General features: G+C 34.6%; 1 protein-coding gene across 10 annotated transcripts in view; it reads right to left on the bottom strand.

The window, feature by feature from the left end:
• Positions 1-1,327: 1,327 nt before the first annotated feature.
• Positions 1,328-26,786, bottom strand: part of TCERG1 (transcription elongation regulator 1) — a 59,005-nt gene continuing 33,546 nt past the window's right edge. For 4 of the 10 annotated variants that reach the window (XM_036845681.1, XM_036845685.1, XM_036845686.1 and 1 more), the window contains 13 exons: positions 26,422-26,478; positions 26,210-26,276; positions 25,078-25,128; positions 23,551-23,686; positions 22,647-22,736; positions 16,819-16,937; positions 12,656-12,806; positions 8,369-8,533; positions 7,923-8,105; positions 5,798-5,977; positions 5,022-5,105; positions 3,598-3,698; positions 1,328-2,404 (listed from right to left, as the gene is read on the bottom strand). In XM_036845681.1, coding sequence (XP_036701576.1) covers positions 2,203-2,404; positions 3,598-3,698; positions 5,022-5,105; positions 5,798-5,977; positions 7,923-8,105; positions 8,369-8,533; positions 12,656-12,806; positions 16,819-16,937; positions 22,647-22,736; positions 23,551-23,686; positions 25,078-25,128; positions 26,210-26,276; positions 26,422-26,478 — 1,586 coding nt within the window. In that variant the 3' untranslated portion in view covers positions 1,328-2,202. Of the gene's footprint in view, positions 2,405-2,680; positions 2,775-3,597; positions 3,699-5,021; positions 5,106-5,797; positions 5,978-7,922; positions 8,106-8,368; positions 8,534-12,655; positions 12,807-16,818; positions 16,938-22,646; positions 22,737-23,550; positions 23,687-24,801; positions 24,832-25,077; positions 25,129-26,209; positions 26,277-26,421; positions 26,479-26,786 lie in introns of all 10 variants that reach the window. The other 6 variants (XM_036845684.1, XM_036845687.1, XM_036845690.1 and 3 more) reach the window with 4 other exon arrangements.

The raw sequence follows: 26,786 nt of genomic DNA, 5'->3' as shown, positions 1-26,786 counted from the left end.
AACCTCATGGGGGGTAGGGGGGTAAATTAGGAGTTTGGGATTAATATACACACACTACTATATATAAAACAGATAAACAACAAGGGCCTACTGTATAGCACAGGAAACTATACTCAATATCTTGTAATAACCTATAAGGGAAAAGAACCTGAAAAAGTATATACATATGTATAACTGAATCACTCTGCTGTAACCTGAAACTAACATGACACTGTAAATCAACTATACTTCAATTAAAAAAAAAAAGAACCTAATATACAAAGTCCTCGCTCCCTTAAAGAAATCTGCATAGAAAAGTTTGATTTACACCTTACGTGAAAAATCAATCCCAAATACTTTACAGCAAAAGTAGGAAACTAAAATAGGTATCACCAAACCATTTTCTTCACACTTTTCTATGGTGAGAAACGGAACATAGTGAGTAGGCAAACAATACTATGTGGAATTCAGAATAACAAAATAAAGCATTCTAGAAACTTCACCTTTGTAGGACAGTCCTATTCTATAATAATTGTGTTCCTTTGGGCATGCATTTTGTTTCACTTCTGACAAGCTTCAAAATCACTCAATGGATTTATTAAAGAAAAAAATCCTGTTAATTACCAATTTTATAGGTTAGACTTTAGTCAGATAACCCACTCCAGGTTGCTATATAAAGAACTCACATCATTTCTGTGGCGCTTCATGTATTTAAGCTAAGCACTAAGTCACAGAGATGTGACTGTAGTTTTGTATGTGTGTGATGCGTGTCTGGGTCTGTATGCATACAACAAATACAAATACCGTAGTCCCTTTTTTTAGGTTTTGTTGCAATCACAGCAGGTGTGAGTTAACAGGGAAAACAATTTATCCTGTTAACATATATTTTTCTTAAACATTTTATTTATGTGGTAACTCAAACTAGCAATCTATGAAGTAATGAAATAGAGGGATCTTTTTAAACTGGGGAGGTAAAGCTAGAAAGAGCAATTGGGAATCAAAGGTAAGTTTCACAGTATGATGTGTATGACACATTGAAAGGAGTCCAAAAAGGCATTCATCATCAATATGTTAATATAAAAGACAAAAACAAGAAAACAGACAAAAATCAGCATCTTCTTGCTATGAAGCACTAAGGCACCGCTAAGAGACTGAGCACCAAAATGGTTCTTCACAAATTCCTTCCCTTTTATGATGCAAGTGATTTATTATATTCAAGCCTTTTAAAATGATGCGATATTCAAAATTTAAACTTTCTTTGTGCCAAATTACATTTGCTGCTGCTTTTAAGAACAGGTTTAAAAGAAGTATTTATAAATTATATAACAATAATCATATACAATCCATGTATATAAAAAGGGTTGGTTTATTGTAGTTCAAATACATAAACTGAACATTCAAACATCTTAAAATTAAACTTTAGAAACAAAAATTTAACATTCAAATAGGAGTACAGTTTACAGGGAACACCCAAGAAAGGTAATTTGTTGTCTAATCCAGAATATTGATAAAGATCGCTTAATGGTGAATAAAATGTGTTTAACAGCAGTCCTAGTCTGGTCAACATGTTAGTTATGACCGTGGTTCCATACCTGAGAAGAAATTACTAAATAAATCTTCTCTTAGGCTAAACAACAAGACTTGGCCTATAATTCAAAGGGGATAATCAAAGCACATAAGTGAACAAATAAAACTAAAGTGTTCTTTAGAGACAAAGGTAAAAGTATGTCCATTATAATAATCTTAGCCTCTGGAAGATAAGAATTCAATTTTCAGTGTTTTGTCTTTTACCCGCTTTAAAAAACAAAATCAAAACAAAACAAACCCCAACTTAGGTTTTTCTGGAGTCTGTGGTATCTGCATCTTGCAAGTTCAAACCACAAATGCTCTTACGTCTTGCATGTATTATAACACTGCTAGAAAGAACGTCACCAAAAGTCACTGACTTCCACACCTCATAAAAGGATAATTTTTTAGCTTCAAGATTTTAGATTTACTAGAGACAGCCTATATTTGAGTATGCAAGTCAGTCATGCCACACAAAGAAAAGCATAAATATTTCCAAAGTGTCCTCTGTTCAGAAACTGTTCACGGATGCTTCTCCTTCTGTTCATCAGATGGTTTTGCAATAGTTTGACTAACGCACATACATGTAAAAACCTGAAAATTGGCTCATGCAAGCGTTTTGAATTAACAGACACCCCTGTGGAAGAGTATTCAGAATTATTTTGTTGATCGTCTTGTGGGCTCTGATGCTGTGGGAGGTGGGGGTGGACCCCGGCGATCCAGGTCATCCACATATGCCACAATCAGTTTGCGCCTCTCCTCTGGCACACAGTCTAGTACTAGATACCGTTTGTCATTCTGCAAAATTTTTTCTACATCTTTCAGGTGCTGATCAGATTCCTGGATTAGCTTTTTGGATCTGAAATAAGAAAAGAAGTCCAAGAATTACTGACTGCTGTTCATAGGTCTTTCAGAAATGAGCTGGAAATGTCCATCTAGTTCCTAATTGTGTTTCCATTTTTTTTTTTTTTTTTTTTAAGAAAAATTTCACTGCAGTGGTCACCTTTGTAAGTCGCCTCAGCAAAGACTCCAAGGAGTGAAAGGGCCTCAGAAGCTGAATTACCCTCCCACCCCTACTGGTGGTCCCTCCAGATCAGGGCTGAGGGTGGGTGGGTAAATCTTGCCCGTGCTGTACCTGTTCTGTGGATGAACAGAGGACTTCAGTCTGCGGGGCTGCCAATCCCAGCATCTTTCACAAGCTTTCACTTTCACATCTTTCACTAAATTAACTATAAAAATGTAGAAAGAAGTCTTACTTCACATCTAATTTAAATGCCCAAGCTGATGCAAAACATTAAGGATCCTGACCAAAAAATCCAATCACAAAATACCTAAAAACCACACCCTCAGCACTATCTATCCTCCCGTGCACATACCCTTCATTAAGATGTTTCAAATTTTTCTCTTAAAAGAAGAAAAGCTGGAGCATGAAACAAAAATGGTTTCCTGCATACTGATTGCTAAGCAATGTAAAATTGTTCTCCCGATGACAACTTGCTGGGGTTGGGGAACTACTGGGTATGTTACAGAGAAAATTTGTTTTAAAGCTCTGATTTTATAATTTAAAGTTTTAATTTAAAAGTATCCAGCAAACTGCTTTCCTCTGAGAAAAAATGTTTCTGCTGAGCTCAAATAAGATGATTTCAAGCTTTAGAATGAACACTGAATAGTCTTCAGAGGAGGCAAAGATAACTGATAGTGAAAGTTTTTTTTTTTTAAGTCTCTTCATGAAATACAATTCTTATATATTTGGAAATACTTCTAAAAAAGCAGTGAAGTGAAAACAAAAGTATGTTTAAAAACTGGATGGGTGGGTAACACAAAATAAGAATTAACATCTGGGCCCTTTCTTTGAAAAAAAAAAGAGAAAAAAGAAAGAAAAAAGGTAAGGGTAGATATGGGCTGTATTCAATCTTTGATAAAGTTGCCTTCTTCTTACTCCTAAAAATTAATAATGTCAACATGTGTGTGAATGCAAAGTATGCTTTGGCCATCAGAGTAAGGACTAGTAAAGACAATGACTGCTGATATGAAACATTTCATTGCACACACCTATATGTTATAAATTTGGTCTCTTTCAAAAGCGTCCTGAAGTCAGCTTTGGCTGTGATGTATTTGTCTCTGATGTATTCTTCAAACTCTCTTTGTTTTTTCTGCAAAAGGACAATAAGATTAGGGGGGAAAATTCTACTAATTCCAAAATTAGTTTCAATTATTTATTAAACAAGTAACCTGTAAGTCACGACATAAAAAAATTCAAAAGAAAAAGGCAATAAGGTATGTTTTGTCCATGTAACATTCATTAAAAAGGAAAATCTGCAGTGTACATTTTTAAGGGAAAAAGCAAGAATGAGGAACCATATATTAGTAGTAGCTAAAACTTCAGGGCTTGCTATGTGCTACATTGTGCTGAGGGTTTTATAAGATATCTCCTTTACCCTTCATAACAACCTCAAGAGGTAGACACTCTTAAAAATAAGGAAATTAAGGGTTAAATGTGCATTCCTAAAGACTATTTATATCTTCAAGCACAAAAATAATGTGGTATAATTTATAAGATAATGCTCAGAACTTTAATAAGTTCAACTGAGCGTTTAGCTCAGTAAGGGAGCTTGGTAAGGGAATAGCAAAAATAAGTATAAACTCTGAGCTTTAAAAAAAAAAAAAAAAAAAAAAAAAAAAGACCTTATTATCAATTCTAAAAATCAGAAAAGTTAGAGACTGAGACTGGATCTCTCAGCTATCTGTCTACCACTCTTTTCCAACCACGTATATTTTGTGGTCCACACATCTAAAATTCCACCTAATGGAGTAAGAGGGGGAAGAATATTAGATCATGGGCTTTCTGGACTCTAGACCTAGAGAAACCAACCAGGACAGAATGATGGGAAGAAGGAACATATGAAGGCTGAGGGACAAAATGGACTGGAATGAGCTACACTTTCCTTGACATCATTCACTATTTCAGACCCTTGGTGAGTTCTTCTCCTACACAGGAGCCAGAGTGCACCAGAAGAGAGCTCAGCTTCTACAAACCTCACACATCTGAGGTTCCCCTACTCCAAAGTCTCTGGAGCATATAAGAACTAGAGATCATGTTATGTTTTTCTGCTAGCGTGGCTGTAAGAGTCAAGCACTTTGATAGCCTGGTACCAACTGCCAGGCTGAATATATCTATCTAGTGGGACCTGACTATACAATAAATAAAAACTATAGCTTCATTAGTCTCTTAGAAGATCCCAAAACACAGGCTTAACCCCAAGGATTAAATTTTTAAAGTTCCTCTTGTGCTGTCTTGTTAATATACTGTACAAGAAAGAAAATATAAACTTGAAATTCAGATTTATTTCTCATACACTTAAAAGTTATTCACTTAAAACCATCAACTTCATTTCAGTCAAGATACTAGTGCTGCTGATTAAGCACCCAATTAATATTTATAAACTGAAAGTAAATCTCAGACAAAATTTTCTTACCCTGTCACTGGAGGAGAACTTAATGCACCGAGGATCTTCCTTAATGATTTTTTTTACTTCTTTCCACGTGGATGTTAAGGTGATCTTTGAAAGACAAGTGAATAAAAAACATAAATAGAACTCACTTTTACTGAGGGGATCAAACTGCAGCACATACGGTACATAATATTACACTGACCTGCAATCTCTTATAATGCCCAAGCATAACTGGACTAAGTTAGGGACAGGGAAGCAGCTTTAATGCAGTTTCTCTTTGTTGGCTTACCACAAGAGTTATGTTCATGGCCATACTTTCAAGGTGACCTAAGACAATCACCTGCAAACCCTGTATCTCCATGGGCAACATCATAACTTCTGAAGAAACCATCACCAAAGAGAGATCAGATAAATAGGAGCAAAACCTGAACAAAGGGTACAAACTGCCAAACAAGAGGGCCACGGTACCAAATTGAAAATGGAGCAAAAGAAGGAATCTATTAACTCTATCATCAGGAAGCATCAATGATCACACACAGCTAAGGACATATGGAATTACTAAGGGAGCAGACACGAACTTAAAAACTGCAAAAGGAAGTAACTTCTAAACAGTGAAAATACCATCAACATTTTAACTTAAGCAAACGAACAAAAAAATCGGAGAACAAAGTATCATAAAACCCATGAACTCCAGTAATGGGTCTAAAGAGAACGACATTAAAAGTCATATCAATGTTTTACTTTGGGAATTATTAACAAAGATTCATCTAGGTTAAAGTAGGAAAGTAAGAGCCGCTTACTGCAGAAGTTTCATCCAAAAGTTGCCTAAAGTGCTCCCTCTTCTTTTTGGTAAGTGCTTCAATGTGTTCATTAAAAAGCTTCTCTTTCTCTTCTCTTTCCAACAAGGATCCAGATTCCCAGCGGTGATCTTTCCGAAGAGTCCTCCGAGTATCAGACCAGGACACATCTGAAGAACGTACCTAAAAATAGAGAATGGTATCTATCACCAAACAGACTTACCTTTTCATATTTCATCAATAAAAGAATCATTTATTTGGTTTAGGAACAATACACTTAATAAAAGAAGTTTCTGATGACTCCATCTCAGTCAAGCAGTCACTGAAAATCTCACCTCCCAGAGCTCACCTAAGCTATGTAGTATGGGTTTAGAGGTGGCAAGGATGAAGACAGGATATCTCCCATCAACCATGGTCCCTAAGAACTTTAAGTACCTAGGTACTCTCCTGAACATCATACCAACTTCTGGTAGTAGCAGAAATGGATATAAATAAAAGAGGAAATATACCATCTCACAGCACAAGCAGCTCACCAGATAAAAAAATTTTTTCTTGAGCTCAATCTGGGACTTAACTACATACTGGAAGTGACACTTTCACACACAAGCAGGAATTAACTTCATTAACAAGATAACAGGTCTGGCTGGTTCAGCAACCAGCAGAAAGGTATGCTGCATGGATGGTAATGGCATTACAAGTTAAGTCACACCTCTGCCAATGCTAAGAAATATGGGATGCTGAAAAGACAGAAAAGTAAGAAAGAAGAAAAATATAAAAACATTTATTTAACCAACATTTATCAAGCACCTAAAAACATGTCAGGTGAACACTGAACTTGGCACTGGGAATACTAAATAAATAACACAGTTATGTCTTCCTTCAAAGGGCTTACTTTTTGTAGGGAAGATAGGCATATAAGCAAAGAACTGCACTAACATGTAATAAGTGCTGCAAAGGTATATGCTGAGCACAAGTTTGGTAAATGGCAACAGTGAGATCAAATCTGCCTAGATGGGTCAGGATCAGCCTTACAGAGAGATACTTGAGTGTGCTCCTCAAGAATGACAAAGTTTGCCACTGTGGTGGGAAATTTAAAAGCATTATAGGTGGAGGGATTGGCATGTGTAATGACAGCATTCATTAAACGTTAAGTATGGTTCATTAAAGGTAAGTTCAGCAAGGCTACAGCTTAGGGGGCAAGAGAGGAAACCAAAAAGGATAAGGTAATATGAAGGTAGGAAGTCAAGGAATGAACAGTTTTTTATATTATGCTAAGGAGACTGAATTTGAAATGTAGGCAACTTCCAGAAGTAGGGAGGACCTTAACCTTCTTCAAGTAACAGGGAGAGTGACAAGATCATCAGATTTGCTTTTTACAAAGACTTCTGTGATTGCAATAAAGAGGATGAATTTGGGGGAAGCAGAGGCAGAGAGAGAAAACAAGAAACAACTGTAATTGTCCAGAGAACAGAAAAAAGTCATTGAAAACAGATCAGCAGAAGCAAGGGAAGAAATCAGAAGAAGCAACAGGAGTGATGAGAAGAGCCTTGTTGAAAGAAAGAAAAGAAACAGTAGGAGAGACAATGACAAAGAGAAGAGGAAAAAACAAGTAGAACAGCAGAGTGGTCTGGGGGCATTCGGTGTAGGGACAAAAAACCCTACCTACCTCAACAACCCTGGATAATACAGAAAGATTTAAAAAAAAAATCCCAGGGGTCAGTACACCTCCAGTCCTACATTCCATACCGTCTACATGTACAATAACTGATCATCACAATGATGACCCAAATCATCAAAAGATGAACTTATGTTCAGAACACTTTATTACTATGACATGCAAGTGTGATGATTTAAGATGACTTCATCAAGGAAAATTTTTTTAAAAACTTTGAGACTAAAAGATCATGAATTTTCATACAAACATCAAACCTCTGAAAATTTTAAATAACTAGGGTTTTCCTATTCTAATGGTGTTAATACCAAGTATTCAATTTAAAAATACTTTATAGGTAACTTACTAACTTATATCTCTGAGTCAATTTAAAGAATATTAAAATGTCCACTAATGAGGTAACATAATAGATTTCTAATATCCAGTACTTCAGAGAAAAAAGCAAAATAGTAATACCATATCAGACAGAAGAGCCTTGAAATTCTGGATAGCTTCTTCTCGTTTGTGCTGTTCTCTCTCTCGATCTATTTCTTTTGTTTGCTCTGAACGAGCCTTCTGCACCTCTCTTTCTCGTTCTCGAAGGCTTGCCTCAATGCGGGCTTGCCTTTCAAGCTCCTTTTCTTTTTCTGAGTCTAAATTCTGTAAAAGTGAAATTACATTAACCTTCTTACTAACTCCATCAAAATATGCCTCCACAGAATAACTAGTTTGCCAAATACAAAATTTCAAACCTAGTTTTTAACCAATATACCTAAACACTCATTTCAAAGTCAACTACTAGAGAGTCTATTAGGAATACCAACAAGAAAAATTCTAAACCCAAAACAGTAGCAAATGCCTTTATACTGCAATTAAGAATTTTACTATTCCATGGTTACTGTATGAGTAAACACAATGGTTACCTTGGCTATTTTTTCAATGTACTGTTTGAAAAGGTCTTCTCTCATTGATGAACTATCCACTGCTTTGTAACGTGGATCACTTTCTACTTTGTCTTTTACTTTGCTCCATCGAGACTGACTGTCCAAGTGATGATTAGATAATAGTTCAAAGAAATCTGATTTTATCTGTATTTCAAAACAGGTGTGAGGTGGGAGGAAAACAATATGCTATAAGAAATTCCTCATACATAAATGTTTACAACTAGAAAAAAAGTTCACTTACCTTAAAGATGAGAATAACTTTTTTAATGCAGTTAGAGCAGAATTTTAGTAAAAAAGAAGATCAGAATTGCTCTTTTACGAGAAATATAAAAATCAATACACATACAGGCTCTCATTTAAAATCTACCAAATTCAAAATAAATCATATTCTTCAATGAAATTATTCAAATATAGAAACAACTTTTTTAGGTTGTTTATAACTTTTGATCTCAGAACTGCCATGTTTTTATGAAGAATATGAATTTGCCATTTGCCATAAGATTCAGGCTTATGAACTAATGGCAAAAATACTTTAACATCAAGATAGCAAGAATATTTTAAAAAGTAGATGAATAAAACTGTTTGTTAAAATTAACAGGGGAATTTAGAACCAGTTGAGCACAAAGAGCAAGTCTTATTCATTACAAATCTGAAATGATACTGTCAAATGTGTAAAAACAAACAATAAACTTTTACATTTTGGTTTTAATAAAGAGCAATGTTTTTACCTTTATATGTAAGAAAATTATACAATTTCGATGGTCATAATTAGTCATTTCTAAAAAAACCACTACATTCAGATTTCCTGTGCTCTTTAGCCATTAAACATGTATGCCTTCACCAGAATATAAGTGTCAATGAAATTAACGTTCTTAACAAATCAAGTACCAAGTTAGTAACATTATACTAAAGGTATTAAATAATATTAACCTTTTAGTGTCAACATATACAATACTTAGAACGTCTCTTCCAAATTGTTAAAACTGGAAAAATTTGTTAGAATTGTTAAAAATTTTACCTTTTTAATAAGAGAAGAAAAGAATAAACAAGGCATTTGTTTTTATGCATTTTGAGGACCTCTTCTAAAATTCAGTCACATTTAAATTATTATGTACTGCTACCAGGGAAGACCTCCGAGGTAGCTAAAGTCATTCCAACAGAGGATTCTGACCAGGTCAAGAACCTCTCCTCCCCATAGGAATTAAACATGTTGCCTTCCTACTTGACCAAGGGAATGAGAAATTAGAAATGGAATCAGAATTTTTGTGTGGGCACAAAATAAATGAATCATTCCTTCTGCCTATTTCAACCCTCTCACTTCTCACTGTAACCTCATTTCTCCTAATAGAGGATTAAAAGGGAGGTAAATGTCCTTTCTAGAAAACACTTGTAAGGTTATAAAAAACAGAGCTTCTGCATTAGAGAACTTTTTAAAAGATGAGCTATTCAGCTGTGGATTTCTCCACTCACCTAACTTGGCTCTTGACTGTTTGGATTAATGAGAAATAACTCATAAGCCCAATATTTCTAGATGGCAATAAAGAAACTACTTGAGGTAGCGGTGTAACATTACTTTTCTGTTCATCTGTCTAACTTTGTATCTGACACAATGAACACCAAATTCCCAGATGCATGGGATAACTAGAAGGCAAAATTTACATTAAATGAAACATGTAAGCTGTATCAAATAGGAATCTTTCTAAGCCATAAGAATATACATTAACTTAAAAATATTTCAAACATTAGACATGAAGCCTATAAAGAATTATCATATAGTTAAAAAAATATATGATGTATAAACAAAGTGAACTTTAAATAAAATTTAACTTCTTTCACTGTAGATATTACCATGACAGGTTACAAATGGCTTACCGAAGCTGCTTTTTATATGAGAATTATTTAACAACTGCATAAATGTCAATTTCCATTAGCAACAGTTCAAGGTCCTACTGTCCCTATTTTCTTCTCTCCAAAAACGGAAGTACCTTACCAACTAAGCTGTTTAGTTAAAAAGGGAGAAATAGTTTCTTCAGCCTAATGTACTGCAACAAAAATTGCTCAGCAGCTAATTCAAAAGAGAGGGAAGAGAGAAAAATGCCAACTTCATAAGAGGATTAACTCCATTATATGCAACTTCAAATCTGTTGTTCCAAAAAATAAATTATTTGAAACATAATTTAATAAAAATTGGTTATAATAATAATAAATTATAATCAAATAAACAAAAACTAGAGGGTAGCTACTTTGGTAAACAAAACAGTCCAATAAAACAGCTTTGGGGGCATTTTTTATAAAACTACCAGTGAAAAGCTACATGAAAATGATGATTGCACCCTTTAGCTTGAAAATGCCTCCTAAAGGGAAAAAAAAGGATTTCACCAAAAGTCAATGCCCTTCACAGGTTTTTGACTCAGCAAGTAATTAGCTTTAAATTTTTACTATTCAGCTATTGATTCAATTGTCTCAATGTTACAAAGACCAGTTAGGAATCTTAAGAACAAAGAAACTCCAATATACCAGTTTACCATTCAATTACACATAGCTAAAATGCCATTTTTAAAAAATGTACTGCCAATGTACTTCATAAAAATAAATACACAGTGAAAGTCATGAAGTGATAAAACTTCATTAACCAGATACTTCTCAAAATTTGAGTATAAAAAGTACATTTAAACCTTTACAAAGATTTCTGCTTTCATAACCTAGTTAGCAATTGATTTTGCATTCTTTAAATTGACTGAGAAAGTTTTACTTTGGTAATTTCCTTTTTTTTCAATGTAATAGTACAAAGATAAACCTTTAATTTAGAGAATTCAAATTTTACAATCAAAAGAAAGTAAAGCTGAATATATTAAGTTTATTTAGATGTAATGTCTATTTAATTTCTTATTTTAATTAACACATCCTGGGCACAACTCTCATTACTTCATAAGGAAAAAGACTAAAAAAAATGTAATGTACCGGAACTGTGGGAGGCTAAAGTGACCACACAGAGAGATATCAATGCTTTCCTCACTAGAGAATCCCATAATACTTTGCGTAGCAGCAGTGACTGACAGCTCTCAGACCAAACTGATTGACAGGCCACACAGCACAAAACTATAAAGCCTATCCACTTGTTATAAAACAGAATACATAAAATAATTACCAAAAAAAGTGTTTAGAAAAAGAACATCAGTTACAAATGCAAAGAGAAAAACATTCAATTTGTTTAAAAGCAATCATACGATATCAATCATTTATTTACTTGGTTTTCTTTAAAAAAACAGGTTCTTACTAAAAGTCAAAAGTAGCAAACAATTCACTGACATGATTCAAATTCAACAGTCAAAATGTTTATGCAGAACTCAACCTTGCACATTTCCTCTGAGAAGCATAATCATTTACCAAAGACAGTCAACAGTGAAATAATTCTGGAAAAATCTACCTTGAAGCATAATAAATCAGATAATCAGGAAATTTCAGTTATTTCTGACAAAAGTTATTTCACCTAATACTGTTGCTATTTTCAATGAAAGAGGCTTCCTCCCAACAAAAGTGGTGTTACTTCCATAACAACATTTCTTAATAGAATCTGTAATATTTTAACTTTCTAGAATAAGAGGCAATTTTAAATGTCAAGAATGATAAAGCTTCAGAGGTTCTTTTTCTCTATTCACAAAGCAGACAGGGTCACTAAGGAGAGTGGCTGTTATGTTTTGATGGTTTACGCACCACTGGTGCCACCTCCCTACCAGTCTGCCTCCTCAGTGGTGAGCTCCTCTCCACTCCTGACACCACTATCAAATGACATTTGGAATTCATTAACCTTTAATAGCTGACCTTTAATTCTGATAAGCAATAATTCATATGTAAGATATGTTTACTAAAAGATTAGAAAGTCACTAAAGTGCTATCTTTTAGAGGGCAAAAAATATAAAGAAGCTTTTTGAAAAACTTAAATGTTACTACCTATAAAGAACCTTGAAATCTTAGGCAGGCACCAGTGAATAGATAGGCCTAATAACCAGTTCTGAGTTTACTGTGCATCCTAGTATTAATAAAATTTAAAGAAAATCTATGCAGCTTAGTGACACTACTAAAATGTATGCATTATGGAAGTAAAGTGATATTATAAACAACTGTAAAAGTTAACTTAAAAAGCTAAACAATAAATGTGGGTCCTGTTATTTATGCCCATGAATGAGATTAGCAACACAGCACCAGCTCAGTCCCTTCCCATTCACACTCCCATCAATCACACCACTGGAACTAAAACCATCTTACCTTCTCACCTCTGGTCTTCGAATCTTCTTTCTCTTTCTTCCTTGCAGCTGCCACAAATTCATTAAACAAGGCTTCTCGATCTTTCATCTTTTCAATTGCTTTGAATCTTGAATCTTTAGCATGCTTGGCTGCAAATTCACTAAAAGTAGCTCTGTAACAAAATGGCAAGTGTGCTAACTTTGGTAGAGCTATTTCTACTTGTAGAAAGGTATAGCAGACGATACCATCTTCCCAGTAAGAATATGTGCCAACAAGACAATGAGTCCCAACATCTGCCTACAGAAAGGAGTGAAAAGGGCTGAAGAGTGAAAATGTGGTTAGAGATCTGTATACTATCAGCATGATGTTAGGGGGATAGACATCTGAGAGCAAAGAATTTGTGTGCTTCAAGAGACTTGAAGAGTCCATCTATTTCCACCCTAAGATGAGGCTGAATTCTTGCTTCCAGCCATGGTGGAATAACTCTTATTGAATTAGCTCTCCTTCCATAAGCAACTATAAATCCAGACAAAATATATGAGGCAACTGATTTCAAGCAGTGGACAACAGGTAGAGTAAGACTGAGGTAAGAAGCCCCGTGGCACTGTGCCTCAGGACAATTTCCCAAAATGCAAAGAGGTAGAGTCCAAGCAGAGTACAGTGGTCCCAATGAGCTAGAAGCAGCAGAGATCAGAGTTTCGGTGCTAAAATGGCAGAGGAATAAGCTATAGAAAGAGGGTACTACCCCAGAAGAATACCATTTTGAAATCCCTCATGCATAAGTAGACAGCCAAGGCCAAGCTATAAACCAGCAGAAAGACCACTCCCGGTACCAAACTGCTACATGCTTAAGAGCAAAAAAGAGATACCAGACACTGAGTAGTGCTGGAAAAAGAACAATATTAAGACAACAAAGCCCACAAAAGATTCACAAGGGAGACAAAGTCGGAAGTTTGACAAAAACACCTTCCACTTTCTGAGATCCATACTAACAAAGCATAAAATCAAACCTAAAATTAAAGTGACTGGCCTGTAATTGGCCTGCTAAAATAAGAATACACACTCTTGAGAGAAAGGTAACAGATTCGAGTCTCTACCTATTATCCACAATTTCCAATATTCAATTAAAAATCACTAAACATAAAAAGAAACATGGGATCCATACGAAAAGAAATTTTTAAGCCAATAGAAATTATCCCAGGATGCCCAGATGTTGTTTTAGGTATAGACAAATCCTTTAAAACTATTACAATTATACTGGAAGAATTAAAAAATATGTTCAAAGAATTTAAAACATGATCTTAATGGATGAACAATTAGGGAGTTTCAGCAGAGATATGGAAAATTAAGGTCTATGAGGGCTAATGAAACTAAGTATTAAAAAGGTTTCTTCATGAATAAAAGGCATTTATAATGCTTTCATATATTTGGATATATTTCACCTTATATAATAAGAATTCACTCTTATAATAAACACTCCCATATTTAGCATGTTTTTAGAGGTGAAAAATAAAGCTTACTTTCCCCTATAAAACTACTTATCTCAATTCAAAAATAAAACATCTCCTCTTAGGTATTAAAACAAAGATTAAATTACTACTTTAATTATCAAGAAAAAACTGGCTGGTTAACTTTAGAATTTAGAGTTTAAAACATCAACTGAAGACTAGGCGTACTACTCACTGCTAACATTTGCTATTTTTAAGCTTTGCTCACCAAAGCCAGATTCTAACAATCTTTTTATATGCAACTGGTATTACTCACAATATCTAACTTCATTAATTCAACATTTTTAACAAAAGGATACATTGCAAAACTGGGTATGTAACCATACATATACATACAATGGATATGTAACCATAATAAAATTATATGGTAAAATAAAAATGCATACCCCAGAAAAGGGATCATATGTAGTCCATTAAATCTATTTTCTTTTCATGATAAATTAAGTATACCTTGCTTTATAATTTTAAGACAAAAAAGCAATTATTACTGATTAAACTTTTTAAAATGTAAAATCAATGTATAAAAGTGAGAATTCAATTATTTTATACATATTTATATTATTTAAAATAGGTTAAAAAATATGTAAAATATATCTATTTTTTACGAGAAGAGACTAAAATGAAGTTTTAGCATTAGGTTCCCATACAGATGTTTTCATATGACTCATCTTTTAATTCCAAAAATGCTACTTTGTAACAGACAAGGTATAAGAATCCTTTGCAGGAAAAAAGTGAGGTGGATAGTTGGTTGGTGGTAGGGGATGGGAAAGAGCATAGTGACTCGGAGTTGACCATAGGAGGTATACCTGAAATTTCCATTAAAAAAGAAAAAAGACATAGAAGAAATAGGCACTAAAGTTAGGTAATTCTCCCCAGTCATTCTTTCCCTTGGAATAAACTCCAGTGTTTCATATCTATGAACTCTACTGAAGAACTTTGTGCCAGTGGCCTTTTCCCAATTCAAAGTAGGTCTATGGACGGTATTTTCTCAACTTTAAGTTTTTCCTCTTCGTTTTCTACTACTTACTAAAATCGGTCCTAATCTCTATGCTAGTATTAAAATGCATCAATTTAGCAATACAGCACAATGCCCCAAGTGCTAAGACTTCCAGTTATGTGCCAGATGGCTTTACTTTCTGAAGCAACCTGCATAGTAAAGATCACTTCAACAATTCTATCTGCCCCAAAAGAATATCAGTAGGGTACTGTGATACAGCAAGACTTAATTTGTCAAATCCACAAAAGAGAAATCTCATTGGAGTCTCAATTATTCCCAGACCCATAAAGGGTTTTTATAGATGCATTTTGCTGAATCATTTCAAAATAACCTGTAGGCATCATGAGACTCCATCTATAAACATTTCAGCACCCATCTCTTGAGACTAAATCCTTTTTCTTCCATAACCACAATATCCAAGAAAATTACTAATCTCTAATATTATATAATACCAATTCATGTTCCAATTTCCTCAACTGCCTTCCAAAACGTCTTTTATAACCCAGTTGCAATTACACTGACCCATGAACTTACCCTTTTGATTAAGAAAAAGCCCAAGACCCCCTGGAGAGTCTGAAACTCTGTTAACCTCTGAAGAATATTATATTCTTTATGCTCACAAATACTCAGCTTGCTTTTATGAAATCTGTATTAATAACACCATTAAGTTTCTCATTTTTCAAATATACACTTTTGAAAAAGTGTACCAAATACACTTTTCCAAACAACAATACTCTTCCCTGTCTCCACTGACAAAAATAACTGTTTAAACAAGATAAACTTTTATAAAAAGTGCCATTTAACCCAGAGACTCCATGATTCTACCCCATAGTTTTAGAGATTCTCCATGTTCTGGTATATTCAAAGCAACTTAATATCTCTACAAGAAAGTGATTCTCCCTGTCTTGACTATTCTGTGTAATACTGGAACCTAGTTGAAATCCCACATTCACTCAGGGAAGTTACCTAATTTGCATATATCTTACTTTCCTTATCTGTAAAATAGGTAGGATATGAGCACCTAAATCACACTGGTTGTTTTGAAGACTGAATGAGATAATATACATACACATATGCATGTGCTTTAACTGCATATATGTGTAAGTTCATACATCTATCTAAAATATCCAATAACTGATGCTATTATTGTTATTATAATGCTAAGCACATAAGTTTAAAATGTCTCCTTTCCTTTAGTCCTTTACATATATTCAATATATATTAACAATTAAATGAAAATGTCAGACAAGACAATCATCTAGACACTTAGAAATTTTTGAAATGGAAGGTCCTTCACCACTTCAACTCAATCAAAATAATGTTCCCACTCTGCAATTCATTATGTGTAAAACTTTAAGAAGACAGGGACAGATATTTAATCATTTACCAGTTTCCAGAGAAGGAAACTTATTCTCAGAGGGAAGCTTTTAAAACAAAGGTACCTTTTCTTGAAAACCAATGCCTCATAGAGCACCAGGGATTCCCTCCAAAGAACGAAGATTATTAGAAAGGCAGAAACCAATAATGAAACAAGAAGTTTTTCATGTCCAGAAGTCCAAAAGATGTGTGTGTGTGTGTGTGTGTGTATGTGTGTGTGTATACACACACATATATATATTCAACTGATCTAGGAGAAAATATATACATACTTTGATATTTGATAGTAATAAACCATATACCTTGGATTAAATTTTGCTTCTTCCATCATTTTTTTGAAATCTTCCTTGGCTTGCATTATTTTGTTTTTCTTTTCCCTGCGTTCTTCCTCTGCCCTGGTCTTTACATACTGATCAAATACCTATTACAAAAATAAACCAATTTGACAAGTTAGTCTTTCATATAGGTAATCTAAATACCAAAGTGTAGAATCTATTAAAAAAAATACTAAGTCAATATCTTTGTCCAAAAATAGGAGAAGTATATTAATCATAGGTAACTCAATTATATGCAGACGATCTATAGCAAGTCTCACCTTAAAGCTTCAATTGACAGAACTACACAAGCATACACGCCCTCTGTTTAGGCTTCCAGAATAAAAGTTAAAACCCCTTTAATTTTCATTTTCTCTGATTACAAATTGAATACAGGTTTACTTTTAAAATTTCAAGCAATATAAAATGTTTAAATCAGTCTTCCCAAATCCCTTCTACAAAAAAACATTAACAATATGGAACCTATATTTTATTTCTTTGCTTATCTTTAAGACATAATTATTTTCACCTAAAATGTAATCTTGCTTTACACATATTCTATATATTTTTTCCCACTTAATAATGTATAGTCAAGATGATGAACTTTTTAAGTCACAAACCAGTAAGAACACAGAAATGTGCAAAAAAGAAACAGCAACTCTGGAAGCTGAAAAGCACATGGAGAGGTGATAAAGGATTCGGCAGACACAAGAAAGCTGACCCTAAACCAGCAGTCAAGAAAACAAAGTAACCAATTTTTTAAATTAGAGAATTCTCAAACAGCTCCAGAATTGATAGCACCAGATACCCATGAAGTGAGGATAGGGTAATGCTACAATAAAGCTTTTTAAGAAGCAGTTTAATCACTAGATCCTCCTTGCCAACTTTATGTATCTGGGGCACTGCCACTCCTGAAACTCAGTAAGGCAAGGGGTTATTCTCTAGAGCAAGGGTTAATTAGCAAATCGCGATCTGCTGGCCAAATCTGGCCTGTTGCCTGTTTCTTTACAGCGCAAGAATAGTTTTGATATTTTTATATGGTTGGGGAAAATAATAGAAAACTTCATGATACACGAAAATTAAATGAAATTTAAATTTCAGTGTCCATAAAGCTTCATTTGAACACAGTCATGCTCATTCCTTTACATAAATCTGTGGGTCTTCTCACACTACAACAGTAGAGTTACACAATCATGACGGAGACCACATGGCCCACAAAACCTAAAATATTTATTATCTAACCTTTTATGTTAAAAATTTTCTGACCCTTGCTCTAAAAGGCAAAACACTGTCTCTGGTCTGGGGGAACATAAATTAAGAATGAGGCGTACCAGATTGAGAAAACAGGGAATTAAGCAGTTACATACCACATATCAAGACCCAGTTCTTTCAGAACCAATGCAGCAAGAGCAAGGAGACTAAAAGTCCTTATCCAGGATCTAACCAGCCTAAAAATTACTTCCTCTATAGGATCTCAACAAACCACCTTACAGCAAGGGGGGGGGTGGTTCAACCTCAGCACTTTTGACATTTTGGACCAGATCATGTTCAGCAGCATCCCTGGCCAAAAGATGCCAGCAGCACTCCCTCAGTTGTGACAAACAAAAATGTCCCCTAGGGCAAAAATGCTCTGGTTGAGAACCACTGTTCTACAGTAAGGCCAACAATCATGAGAGCCCACCCAGATGCTAAGAATGCCCAAATAGCATCTTAGTGCCTTGTTCTTAATCATTAGCAGTTAGGGTCCACAAAGACATCTAAGGATACTCTCCAACATGAAAAAAAGAGACCAAGACAGAAAAAACTTAGGGGAAAGAGAGACTATACAGGAAAATGAAAAATAAGAAAAAAATCCTAAACGATCTCATAAAACTAAGACATTGCAACCATGAAACAAGAAAACTCAAAGAACAAAAAAAGAACTCCTAAAACGTGACAAAGAAAATAAAAAATCTAACTGAAGGGTTATTAGACAATAAAGTTGAGAAGATCATCCAGAAAATTTTTTAAAAAGACAGAAATAGAAAACAAGAGAGAAAAGATAAGAAACTCTGAGGACCAGCCCAGAGCACAAATGCTCTGGCCCAGAATGGAAAAATAAAGCAGCTGGAAGCAAATCACAAAAGCAATGCAAGAAAATCTACCAGAATTGAAAGATAAAAGTTTCTACATTGAAAGGGCCACCAAGTGCCTAGCACAAAGGGCCCTTCCACCAGCCATACATAATCACCATGAAATTTCATAACACTGAAGACTAAGAGAAGATCCTACATGTTACAGAAAAAATAAGAAGGTCCACATACAAGGGAACAGGTAATAAACAGAAGTTTCAAAAATAACACTGAAAACTATATGCAGAGCAATGCCTTCAAAATCCTGAAGGAACAAGATTTTCCAACTTCAAATTCCTTAGCAAGCCAAACAATTCCAAATAAGGGTACAATAAAAAGTGTTTTCAAATATATAAGGCCTCAAAAATTTATTTCCCATGCACGTTCTCTCAGGAAGCTACTACAGAGATGGAATGCATTAAAAGAGAGTAAACCAAGAAAGAAACGACATACAATGCAGGAGACAGGTAAACTCCCCCCTCCACAAAAAAAGAGAGATGAAGGAATCCCCAGGATGATGATCAAGAGCTGTCATCCTCAAAAATGACAGCTGTACATCAGGTGTAGAGGGCAACCAGTCCAGACTGAAGAAAGTCAGAAGGCTCTGAAAGAAATGTCTTCTGGAAGATAAAACACTCTAATATTTTTCCAAACATATCTTAAAGAATTCTGTGGCCCCTTAAAAATGTGCATGCACATCTTGGAAAAAGGTAAAACAGAAAAAGTTTTTATTTTTTAATACTTAAGACCTCGGGTTCGATCCCTGATCAGGGAACTAGATCCCACACGCATGCCGCAACTAAGGAGCCTCCCTGCCGTAACAAAGACCCAGCGTAACTAACTAACTAAATACTTAAGACCTCTTTCCAGGTAAGTTCATATATATCCACAAATCTTTAAAAGCTATATAGAAATATATACAATTATCTCACCAGTCCCCTGCTAGGCATGTAGGTCATTTTCAAAACCTAAATATAGCACTGTAGTAGCTCATGAAAGTATCTGCAGGCTGACAGAAGTGGGGAAGAGTGTTGTTTCCAACCCCTCTCCTATCTCAGTGTATACTTTCTTACTTGTAAAAGTACTAAATTATAAATAAAAGCCAAGTGAATTTATATTGTTTCCTTTCAGAAGCTGAAAAAAACTTCGCATCCTCTCCTCTAGGATATCCCACACCAAGGTTAGGATTCACTCTCTGAGATGAACATCTCATAGAAAATTAGAAATTCTGGTATGCTTCCAAGTTTCTCCTAATTATTTGTGCCATGCCTCCCAATATAATTGGCTTTACGTTCCCTCATTCCTTACACTTCAGTTTTAAAAAGACTTTTACTCAAAAAGTATGAGAACCTTTGAGTTTTTATTTAAAACAGAATAATGCTTGATACTTTTTCTCTTTCTAACTGTAACTCTATTAAGGAGTTAATAATACCACCAGCTTATAAAATGCCTTCAAAATTAAAAAAGAATTTTAGTTCTCAATACACACTTGTAATTTAACTCAGAAACTGCAACACTCAGTGCCATGAAGAGTAAGTCACAAAAGTTTTAAAAAGTCTTCAGGGATATTCAGGTTAAAGCACCACATACAGAACAATGAACAAAACAAAGTTCCTGCCCTCTGTGGTAGGAAAAGACAGATGGTTAAGATAATTTTAGGCAGAATTCTGAGTGCTACAAAGAAAGTAAAGAAGGCAAAGAGACAGGTTAATCAGAAGGCACCTGGTCAAGTATCGGAATGTAATGATTTAGTCAGCTATGCAAACACCTAAGGGAAGAACATTCCAGGAAAAGGGACTAATAAGTACCAGAATATGCCTGTATTGGCCAAGGCATATCAAGGCCAGCGTGGCTAGAATAAATGAACATAAGAAAAGAGGCTTGAGAAGTATGCAGACATGAGTGTATGCAGAATCTTATAGGCCATGAAAAAGAGTTTCAATTTTACTCTAAATGAAATAGTAAGCAATGAACATTTTTTAAGCAAGGGAACACTGCCTTAATTTGTCAGTCAAACTTTAAAATTAGTCTGGCTGCTGTGTGGAAAAAGAACTTGACTACAGAGGAGAGCAAGACTGGAAGGAGGCAAGGAGATCAATTAGAGGCCACACAGATGACCATGGTACCTTGAATTAGGGTATAGTGAGAGAAATGGTAAATAAGGGGTAAATAAACGGTAAATAATTTAGAAAAGGTTTTGGAGGTAGATTTTGCTGATAAGACTTGAAATGCACAGTGGGGAAAAGTAAAGAATCAAGCTAATTTAGAGGTTTTGATAGGGCCATCAACTGAGGTGAATATGAGACCATCACACACAAATAGTTTAAAATAAAAAAGACTACAGTGTATGAAACACAGATGCAAATACATATGGAAAGTCATGTCTTCCTATTATGAGTCTAAAATACATGTCTGGCACACTGTAACTTTCATCTCTTCATAAAATGTCTATGATTAGACCTACATGCATAATGGTACAAACTGTGCAGAGAATTATTACAACAATTAAATTATAAATATGGAAGATGGACACTACTTCTACCAAGTGAAATCGTGTAGCTCAACAGCACTATAGCAAGTGGTTCGACATACTCACCATTTTACAGAAATGAGTGTCAGGGTGGTCCAGGTAATTCAGGAATTATGTAAGTTGGAAGTGTGCAATGCTTTAGAGGAAGCAGTAATCACTATGAGATGGTATGTGTCACTGAATCATCGTGGAAATAAATGGCAGCTCAGTAACAAGTTAACTCTAGTTCTTATAATCCTAGTTCAGCAGAGACCTTGAAGCGTCCATTATTACTCTAAGTTTACAATGAGAAGACATTTTAACAGTTGCCACTTAATAGATGTGGACTTTGTGTGGGTAGCATGTGTGAGATAAAAACACACTGAGTCTTGTCTATCTACAATACAGACACATATATATGTATATGTATATTAGCACATAACAGTTGGGATGGGTCAAGTGTTCAACAATGGGCCTATCAGTTGGGAAGGATTGGAGGTAGATTTTATTCCTTTTTACTCATCTGTATTTTGCTATTTTTCTACTCTAAATTTGCATCATTTAACCAGTAAAAACTAAGTTAATAAATGCATGTGAAATGACCCTGAAACCTTGGTATAACATCAGTATGTATGAAGCATAAGGACAAAATGTGCATGAGGCAAAGCCATGTCCACAATGGCAAAAAAATCCAAGTATTTCTGAGGCAGAAATGTCCACACAAAGGATCACTATGTTCTAAGGTATGAAACTGTTCTTAAAGTACTATGTTAGAAAAAAAAAAAAGGATCGTACTTTATTCCTTACAATATAAAAATTATACTGGGGACTTCCCTGGTGGCACAGTGGTTAAGAATCCACCTGCCAATGCAGGGGACACGGGTTTGAGCCCTGGTCTGGGAAGATCCCACATGCCGCGGAGCAACGAGGCCCGTGCGCCACAACTACTGAGCCTGTGCTCTAGAGCTCACGAGCCACAACTACTGAGCCCGCGTGCCACAACTACTGAAGCCTGCATGCCTAGAGCCCATGCTCCGCAACAAGAGAAGCCACCACAGTGAGAAGCCCGCGCACCACAACAAAGACCCAACACAGCCATAAATAAATTTATATTAATTAATTAATTAATTAATTAATTTAAAAAATTGTGCTGGCAAGGGATATACATCACTTAAATACTGTTATTTTCCTTTTACCTGTTTTCTCTCTTTTGGATTAAGCAATAAGTACCGAGGATCAAAAACTATCTTGTGTAACTCCTTCTCCCATGTTGAAAAAGCAGACACCTTTAAAATAAAAAAATGTATTGCCTCATAATTAAGTTGGCTCTAAAAACAGAAAGGTCACATAATATTGCTTGAAATCTACAGGACATCTGCTTAAAAAGGACACATAATAAAAACCATACTGCCGTTTCCATCACTAATAAATGACAAGCAGTGGGAGGCTAGCAATAGCACACTTCCACACTAATTGGCTCTGAACATTTCTATATTATATAGAAATAACACACACTTAATTACTCATTAAAATAACCACTACTGTGTGACATTTTAAAAATCAGTACATCAGAAAAAGCCTTGAAGATTTGCATTTTGATTTCCCAAGCTTGCTCCAACCTTGTGAACAATGTTGGGATTTAAAGTTGAACAATTTTACTTACTCAAATGAATCTGTGAATATAATCAAAAGGTTGAAATCCCTTCTCAATTAAGCTTCATTAACAGTAATATCATAAAGTACCAGTTCTCCTTTAACCAAAAGCCATTCTGTAGATATTAAAAGAATCACATATACCTTACCTATTCCGCGTAGTCCGCCATTCTGTAATGTTAATATTCGTCTTATATTACTCACCAAAATTTAATGACCCAATAAATGTTAAATGTTATTTGTACTTAAAAGGACAGTAAAATGGCATCTAGTTAAACATGATATTAGCCAGGAAAAAGGCTGTTTGAAAGAGTACAGTGATTTGACAGGCTTCCCTTTTCCGCCCCCCACAACATGAGCACTAACCTTAGATTTGACCTTTTAGCAAGACATATTTATATTACTTATACAAAACAGAAATATCTCCCCCAAAGATTGTTTTCTGACCCCTCTCTCTAGCAGCATGTCCTTGAACTGCTTCATTCGGGCCTCCAGAGGGACAATGGCCCTTTCTCGGGCAGCTTTAATTTCAGCTTCCATGGCAGCTTCTTTCTCTGAATCAATGTCTTTATTATCGTCTCTCCTATAAAAAAGAAAATATAGGCATCAACTGACAAAATATTAATAAGGAATCTTATTAAAATCTTAAAATCATTGGAATATTCAAGACTCACTACTGAGCAGCATATTTGTGGCAAAAAAGAATTATATTGAGGGTTTCAAATAAACTCTAAGGGATAAGCAACTTTCACTATAATAATAATAATAAAGTTACAATGAGCTTCTAATGATGTTACAGCGGCTGCATTGTTAGGAATGAAAAATACCTTTAATGTGCTGTCTCTCCCTGACACTAGCTGATACACAAAATGAACTACCTTACTTAAAAACAGAAACAAAAACAAAAAACTTATCTAATATTGCACTAAAACTCTATGTGCTAGAATCAAAAACAGCACAGAATATAATTTTTAGTTCTTGAAATGATACAGGAAAAACAATATTTTCCAAAATGTTTTACATTATAAATGCATACAATTTTTAATCTAATAAAAATTGGTATAAGTCTTAGTAATCTCAAATATTTATTTTGAAAATAAAATGAAAATATCTGCAAACCTGGCCAAGTGGATATGTGAGATATATACCTTACCTACCTGACATTTTTTTTACTCACTTTCTGGGTGATAAGTTGAGATTTAAGTTGAAGGACAGGTCCCAGAGAGCAACATAGGCCCCGGAGTAGTTAGGTGGAATTAGAACTGCTCATCAATGACTAAACTACTTCTTGTTTCTCCAAAAATGCACCTCAGGGCTAAGGGCAACCCTGCTGCTGTACGGTACTCAAGTGAGATTGTAAACATGCAATTGAGTCACCTCTCAAACCTCTGCCCTATGAAGAAGGACCATTCATGTGAATAATCAAAAAAAGTAATTCAGTAACATTCAGGTGTGTTTAAGCAGATCTTCCTTCTTAAATTTGATCTGCTAAGTATAAAAATAAAACTGGTTCATATTTCCTGCATAAACTTAAGAGAATTAGGAAAACAGAACATCAGGAAATTCAAAAGCATGCTATATAGGAAAACGAAGGTAGCCCAGGAGATGAATGGAACTAATAAGGCCAGCCCACAAATATAGTGAGAGGTAATTGGCAATTTAGGGAATGAATCAAAAATAGAAGATATAGTCCGTGACCTGCAGGAACTTAGCGAGATAGTCTGTGACCTAAGATATGCACAAAACAAACAGGTAAAAGCAATTTGCCAAACAATATACCCTCTTACAATAATTCATTTAAGAACTATTTAAATAAAGAGTTAAAAGACATCCAAGAAATACAACTAATGAAAACAAATAACCTTTACAGAATTATACTAAATGAAAATGTCACAGTACAAACTATCACTATCTATCTCAATAAAAGAAATAAAGAAAAACTAAGCCAGGAAAAATAGGCTTTTAGCTTTGTACCTAAATAGAGAAGCTCGGGCAATCCACATAAAGGACTTCTTTGACATTCTCCTGATAAAAGCAGTTAAAAACCTTACAGAGTTGTCTATAAGAACAAACAATTAAAAACAACCTAAAAGTTTAACATTGTAGGAACATCCAAAATTATGGTACATAAACAGAATGAATACAGTCATTTATAATAATTAAGAAAACAAACGTCTTATCCTCCTTTTTTTAAAAAAAGAACACAAATTCAGTTGATTACAACCAATAAAAATACTTATACATTTGGTCAAGAACTAAAAAAGTCAACTGTAAAAATTCAAACAGCTGTTGTTACTGTGGTCAATTATGAGTGACTCTTTAATATCTTACTTTCTTTAACATTGTTGCCAATAAAGAAATTTTTTAATAAAAGAACCACCCTTGACAGGGGTTGTCTTACTGATTTCTTTGCCATAATTTGGCTGCATTCAATCTGTCCTTTTCAGATAAGGACTACGATAAACCAGTCCATAGTAACATCTTCAAACTTTCCTTTTTGCTGCTAAATAATGGTCCCATGCCTCCCCGGCCCATACACAAACACCCTCTACCCCACCCTTTCACCCCCCATAGTTAGTAACATTCATATTTTACCAAGCATTGGTCAAGCTAATACTTCCACTTATACCACTCTCTTTCTCTCAGAGCACTTTCTAATAAGCTGATGGGTTCCTTCCAAGTAATGACCACGGACACAAGGACTAGTGAAGTGACCAGTATATAAAAAGAGAGAGAAATCTGGGTCTACATTTATCACATTTTTGGAATGGTGTCTGTTGGGGTCTACATTAGGGAGGAAACATTTTTATAAAATTCAGGCATAATGAATGTCTGAAAATAATTTATCAACTAACTCCTAGAATGTCATTTGACTTTATAATACATATTTAAATAACCAAATCTTTTGCACATCTAGCAACAGAAGGGACACCATTTCTACATCCTGAAGCAAAGCTTTTTAATAACAGGCCTAAAGAGAGCAATCATGACTTCTGTCTCCTAACACACACATTACCTGTCCCAATCATGAACTGACTGCGCCTAAACACAGCTTCCAAAAGGTAAAAATCTACCTAAATTACATAAACTGTTAAGTATTACTTACTTCCGTTTTTTGGCTTTAACAGGTTCATCTTCATTCATTTCTTCCATTAATTCTTGTTCTTCTTTAACTATAAGAAAATTTAATTAAACTATCAGAATAAAAATAAGCAAGCCAAAATTTAAATAGTTAGGTATGAATCCTTCCACTAACCACTACTGGAACACTGGTGTTTAGCAGCATTTGTTTAAAGCTGCAACTTATAGTTCACTCACTTGCGCTCATAGAGAACTGCCACTTTTGGATGGACAGCATTGTTGGGGTTGGGTGCCCTGGCAAAAAAAAATTTCAAATATTATGAATAGTTATATGCACATGTACACAATCTTTTCTTTTAAAAAATTACTGTTTATATATCTATCTCATAACACTTCTTTATAAAACATTAAACAAAGCATGATAATTCTACACCTCCTCTATTCATCTTCCCTTTACATTAAATCTTTGATTCATTTTGAAATGTTTATTAATACATGTATTTATCAAATAAATGAATCAAACCCTTATATCTTCTGCACCGGGTAGATGAAGTTTCACTAATTTGGAAATCACTAGTAAGCAGAAAATGTTAGTACCACGT

Source organism: Balaenoptera musculus, chromosome 3 (genome assembly GCF_009873245.2).
Source record: "Balaenoptera musculus isolate JJ_BM4_2016_0621 chromosome 3, mBalMus1.pri.v3, whole genome shotgun sequence".
Classification (NCBI taxonomy): Eukaryota; Metazoa; Chordata; class Mammalia; order Artiodactyla; family Balaenopteridae; genus Balaenoptera; species Balaenoptera musculus.
This window is presented reverse-complemented; position numbering and strand designations above follow the sequence as displayed.